This window comes from Terrapene carolina, unplaced genomic scaffold (genome assembly GCF_002925995.2).
Source record: "Terrapene carolina triunguis isolate 2854851 unplaced genomic scaffold, T_m_triunguis-2.0 Scaffold34639, whole genome shotgun sequence".
In the NCBI taxonomy this organism is placed as follows: domain Eukaryota; kingdom Metazoa; phylum Chordata; order Testudines; family Emydidae; genus Terrapene; species Terrapene triunguis.
The window spans coordinates 316,322-322,792 of record NW_020698990.1 but is presented as its reverse complement, the minus strand read 5'-3'; the positions used below and the strand labels follow the sequence as shown (position 1 = coordinate 322,792).

Here is a 6,471-nt window from a genome sequence, read left to right as displayed (position 1 = left end):
TATGGCTCTGATATAGTAGAGGGTGAGTCTGCAGGGATACCAATGTGCTGTTCTGGGACTGAGACTCCTGGCACTTTGCTCTGAAGTTTCTATTTAGCTTTAACATTTAAGGGGGTAACCGGAAGTGGGGGAGGTGTTTTTGAAAATTTATGGAATGAATTCCTGACACTTGATGTTCTACTGATTCGATTGCACAGTTTGTTTTATTGTTTCTAGACTCAACCCATGGCTGACACATTCTGGGGAAACCAAACAACCGTCACGGAATTCATCCTGCTGGGATTCGGGGATATCCCTGACCTGCAAATAATTCTCTTCCTGCTGTTCCTAGTGATCTACATCGCAACGGTGGCCGGAAACATCCTTGTCATGGCGTTAATAGTGGCTGATCAGCACCTTCACACCTCCATGTACTTCTTCCTGGGGAACTTGTCCTGCGTGGAGATCTGCTACACCTCCACCATCCTGCCCAGGATGTTGGCCCGTCTCCTGACTGGGGACAGAACCATCTCAGTCAGTGGCTGCATCACACAAATTTATTTCTTTGGTGTTCTGGCAGCTACAGAATGCTATCTTCTAGCAGCGATGTCTTATGATCGGTATTTAGCGATATGTAAACCCCTGCACTATTCAGCTCTGATGAATGACAGGTTTTGCCTTCACTTGGCGGCTGGGTCCTGGTTAAATGGTTGTTTGGCTGCAACCATCTTTATATTATTCCTGTCACAGTTAATATTCTGTGGCCTGAATGAAATTGACAATTTCTACTGTGATGTCATCCCAGTGATAAAACTCGCCTGCAGTGACACACATTTGATGGTGTTGCTGGATTTTATCCTAGCAGGTGTATTCACCCTGCCTCCATTCTTACTAACCCTGATATCCTATGTGTGTATCATTGCCACTATCCTGAGAATCCCTTCCACCACCAGGAGGTACAAAGCCTTTTCCACCTGCTACTCGCACCTCATTGTGGTGACAATTTACTATGGAACGCTAATGAGTGTCTCCATGCTACCGACACTCGATACACTGAGAGTGTTAAAGAAAGTGCTCTCTCTTTGCTACACGGTCCTGACTCCCCTGGTGAACCCCCTCATCTACAGCCTGAGAAACAAAGAGGTCAGGAAAGCCTTGACCAAAACATACACTAAATATGTGGCATTCAAAAAAACCTGCAGAGATTCCTAGATCATCACTGAGACTGAGATTTTCAAAGCTGCCCAAGTGATTTAGTAAAACAGTGCCCACTGCAATTAAGTTGAAAATTCTTATTGAATATGTCAGCGCTGATGTGAAAAAGGAATGGACATAATCTGCATGGAGTGACTGAGGCAGAATGTTTATGAACTTATAGGAACATGAGATTGGGGACAGTTCTTTTAACCTGTTTGAACCTACTGTTCAGCAATTCAACACTTATACATACAAGATGCTGGTAGTTTCTCCATGCTGTTAATTAAACATTCACCCTGGGTGAGGAGGGTTTATCACATCTGATAATGCACAGAGCTGTCACGTTGTGTAAGGCACAAACTTCACTAAATATCAAAGCAATCCTGGTGTATATCCCCTGTTGTTCATTGTTTCTCTGTTTTAGACAATGACATCTGGTATTCAAATTCTGACAGCCTAAAACAAATAAAACACAGTGAGTGACAGTATCATAAGGTTTGTTTTTCCAAATTATTTCTTATGCCCCCAAAGACACAATGGAGAATCCAGTCAGAGGTCTCATCAGTGTTGTCCATCTAAGCTGAATGACCAGGGAAAATAAGAACATAACATAAGAATGGCCAAACTGGGTCTAGCCCTGTATCAAGTCTTCCAAGAGTGGCCAATGCCAGGTGCCCCAGAGGGCCTTCTGGCAAGCAGAGGCTAGCGACACCATCCCTGCCCATCCTGGCTAATGGCCATTGATGGACCTATCCTCCATGAACTTATCTAGTTCTTTTTTGAAACCTGTTATAGATTTGGCCTTCACATCATCCTCTGGGAAGGAGTTCCACAGGTTGACTATGCTTTGTGTGAAGAAATACTTCCTTTTGTTTGTTTTAAACCTGCTGCCTATTAATTTCATTGGGTGACCCCAGTTCTTGTGTTATGAGAAGGAGTTAATAACACTTCTTTATTTATTTTCTCCACACCAGTAAGGATTTTATAGACCTCAATCATATCCCCCCTCTACTCGTCTATTTTCCAATCTGAAAAGTCCCAGTTTTATTAATCTCTCCTTATACGGAAGCTGCTCCATACCCTCCTCATTTTTGTTGCCCTTTTCTGAATCTTTTCCAAGTCTAATATATCTTTTTTGACTGGGGTGACCACATCTGTATGCAATATTCAAGATGTGGGCGTACCATGGATTTATCTAGAGGCAATATGATATTTTCTGTCTTATTGTCTATCTCTTTCTTAATGATTCCCAACATTCTGTTTGCTTTTTTGACTGCCGCTGCACATTGAGTGAATGTTTTCTGAGACCTATCCTCAATGACTCCAAGATCTCTTTCTTAAGTGGTAACAGCTAATTTGGACCCCATCATTTTATATGTATAGTTGGGATTATATTTTCTAATGTTTATTACTTTGCACTTATCAACATTGAATTTCATCTACCATTTTGTTGCCCAGTCACCTAGTTTTGAGAGATGATTTTGTAGCTCTTCAAAGTCTGCCTGGGACTTAATTATCTTGAGTAGTTTTGTATCATCTGCAAATTTTGCCACCTCACTGTTTACCTTTTTTTCCAGATCATTTGTGAATATGTTGACTAGGAGTGGTCCCAGTACAGACCCCTGGAGGACACCACTATTTAGCTCTCTCCATTCTGAAAACTATTTATTCGTAACCTTTGTTTTCTATCTTTTAACCAGTTACTGATCCATGAGAGGACCTTCCCTCTTATCCCATGAGAGCTTACTTTGCTGAAGAGCCCTTGGTGAGGGACCTTATCATAGGTTTTCTGAAAATCTAAGTACACTATATCCACTGGACCCTCTTGTCCACATGCTGATTGATGAGGATTCTAATAGATTGGTGAGGCATGATTTCCCTTTACAAAAACCATGTTGACTCTTCTCCAACAAATTAAGTTCATCTATGTTTCTGACAATTTTGTTCTTTACTATAGTTTCAACCAGTTTGACCGGTACTGAAGTCAGGCGTACCAGCCTGTAATTGCTGGGATCACCTCTGGAGCCCCTTTTAAAAATTGGCATCACATTAGCTATCCTTCAGGCATTTGTCAAAGAAGCTGATTTAAATGATAGGTTACAGACTACAGATAGTAGTTCTGCAATTTCAAATTTGAGTTCCTTCAGAAATCTTGGGTGAATACCACCTGGTCCTGGTAAATTATTACTGTTTAGTTTACCAATTTGTTCCAAAACCTCCTCTAATGACACCTCAATCTGGGACAGTTCCTCAGATTTGTCACCTAAAAAGAATGGCTCAGGTTTGGGAATCTCCCTCACATCCTCAGCCATGAAGACCAAGGCAAAAATTAATTTAGTTTTTCCACTATGGCCTTATCATCCTTGAGTGCTCCTTTAGCATCTTAATCGGCCAGTGGGCCCCACTGGTTGTTTAGCAGGTTTCCTACTTCTGATGTACTTAAAATTTTTTTTGCTATTACTCTTTGAGTCTTTGGCTAGCTGTTCTTCAAATTCTTTTTTGACCTTCCTCATTATATTTTTACACTTCATTTGCCAGATTTTATGCTCCTTTCTATTTTCCTAACTAGGATTTAACTTCCACTTTTTAAATGACACCTTTTTGCTTCTCAATGCTGCTTTTACTTTGTTGTTTACCCACAGTGGCACCTTATTTTGGCTCTCTTACTATGTTTTTAATTTGGGGTATATATTTAAGCTGAACGTCTATTAATGTGTGTTTAAAAAGTTACCATGTAGCTTGCAGGGATTTGATGTTTGGTGCTGTACCTTTTAATTTCTTTTTAACTAACCTTCTCATTTTTGTGTAGTTCCCCTTTCTGAAATTAAATGCTACCGTGTTGGGCCGCTGTGGTGTTTTCCCCACCACAGGGATGTTATATTTAATTATATTATGGTCACTATTACCAAGCGGTCAGCTATATTCACATTTTGAACCTGATCCTGTGCTCCACTTAGGACTAAATCAAGAATTGCCTCTCCTCTTGTGGGTTCCAGGACTAGCTGCTCCATTTAAGGTCTCAAGAAACTTTATCTCTGCATCCGACTTGAGGTGATATGTACCCAGTCATTATGGGGATCGTTGAAATCCCCCATTATTATTGAGTTTTTTTATTTTAATAGCCTCTCTAATCTCCCTGAGCATTTCACAGTCACTATCACCATCCTGGTCAGGTGGCTGGTAATATATCGCTACTGCTATATTCTTATTATTCAAGCATTAAATTACTATCCATAGAAATTCTATGTTACAGTTTGGTTCATTTAAGATTTTTACTTCATCTGATTCTATGCTTTCTTTCACATATAGTGCCTTTCCCCCACCAGCACGACCCGTTCTAGCCTTCTGATATATTTTGTACCCTGGTATTACTGAGACCCATTGATTATCCTCATTCCACCACTTGTGATGCCTATTATATCAATCTCCTCATTTAATACGAGGCACTCTAATTTATCTATCTTATTATTTAGACTTCTAGAATTGGTATATAAGTACTTTAAAAACTTGTCACTTTTTTCGCTGTTTCCCATTACATGATGTAATTGAATGGGAGTCTTTTCATTTGACTCTTTCTCATCAGATCCTACCTGTATTTTATCATCTTCCATCCTCTCCTCCTTACTAGGACATAGAGAATCTCCAATAGTAGATCCTCCCCAAGGGATGTCTCTGTCTGAACCACTTGCTCCTCCGCGCCCATTGTCTTTCCTGCAGCCCTTAGTTTAAAAACTGCTCTATAACCTTTTTAATTTTAAGTGTCAGCAATCTGGTTCCATTTTGGTTTAAGTGGAGCCCATCCTTCCTGTATAGGCTCCCCCTTTTCCCCAAAGTGTCCCCAGTTCCTAATAAATCTAAACCCCTCCTCCCTACACCATCGTCTCATCCACACATTGAGAACCTGCAGTTCTGCCTGTCTGACTGGCCCTGTGTATGGGACTGGAAGCATTTCAGGGAATGCTACTGTGATGTTGCACCCCATTAGGCTTTATGGAAATATGCTTATAAATGTATATATGACATAACTGGAATATGTTTTATGCTACATATGCCATGTAACATATCTCCGTAAAGTTTATGGTCTGCTGAATCTATTCATCCTATTTGTATGTATGTATCATTTTTGTATTCGAAGTTATGAATATTGATTTTTAAATAGCCTTAGTAAGGCATTTGGTCAGCTTCTTGAGAAAGGAATGTGCAGTCAAGAAGCACTTAATGGACAATGCATCTGGGAAGACTCCAATCCACATAGGAAGCCTACTTGAGGACGTTCAAGGTAGCATGTGAACCATGGCTGCTACCAGTAAGTTCTGAGTCATGCATGGACATGTGTCTTCCCCATGTGACTCCAAGACTCCATCTTGTAGCTGGAATTCTAAACAGGGGGAGGGAGGGGTATCCACCCACAAGAGAAAGTCTATTTAAACCCCTGGGAGACCCCTGTATTTTGTCTTCAGCTGGCTCAAGAGATAGCCTCTCCACCCCCAAGGATACCGGGAAGAAACTGGAACAAAGGACAGTAACTACAGGGGGTGTGAGTGACTGCTGGACCCAGACTAGAAGGAGACTAGTCTGTACAAGGTAGCTTACTGGAACACCTTTGAGGGTAAGGTTTTATCTGTATTCAGTTTTCTTAGTGTATTAGATATAGACTTGCGTGTTCTATTTTATTTTGTTTGGTAATTCACTTTGTTCTGTCTGTTACTACTTGGAACCACTTAAATCGTACTTTCTGTATTTAATAAAATCACTTTTTACTTATTAATTAACCCAGAGTATGTATTAATACCTGGGGGGGGGGGAACAGCTGTGCATGTCTCTCTATCAGTGTTATAGAGGGTGAACAATTTATGAGTTTACCCTGTATAAGCTTTATACAGGGTAAAATGGATTTATTTGGGGTTTGGACCCCATTGGGAGTTGGGCATCTGAGTGTTAAAGAGAGGAACACTTCTTAAGCTGCTTTCAATTAAGCCTACAGATGTTAGGGGACATGGTTCAGACCTGGGTATGGGTTTGCAGCAGGCTAGCGGGTCTGGCTCAAACCAGGCAGGGCACTGAAGTCCCAAGCTGTCAGGGCAGGAAAGCAGGAACAGAAGTAGTCTTGGCACATCAGTTGGCAGCCCCAAGGGGGTTTCTGCGATCCAACCCGTCACCGCTACCCTGAAGTTCTAGACTTCAATCTCTTACCTAGCAGCCTAAATTTGGCCTCCAGGACCTCTCTCCTATCCTTCCTTATATTATTGGTACCTAGATGTACCACGATCACAAGTTCCTCCCCAGCACTACACA

The 6,471-nt window shown here is 41.1% G+C and overlaps 1 protein-coding gene across 1 annotated transcript; it reads left to right on the top strand.

The window, feature by feature from the left end:
* The first annotated feature begins 225 nt into the window (after positions 1–225).
* LOC113405243 (olfactory receptor 6N1-like) lies at positions 226–1,191 on the top strand. Its single transcript, XM_026646263.1, has one exon. It carries the CDS (start codon positions 226–228, stop codon positions 1,189–1,191), a length of 966 nt encoding a protein of 321 aa, XP_026502048.1.
* Positions 1,192–6,471: the final 5,280 nt, after the last annotated feature.

What these genes read in the sequence shown, in the direction of transcription:
- LOC113405243 (XM_026646263.1), top strand. Translation starts at nt 226, where the DNA reads ATGGCTGACACATTCTGGGGAAACCAAACAACCGTCACGGAATTCATC.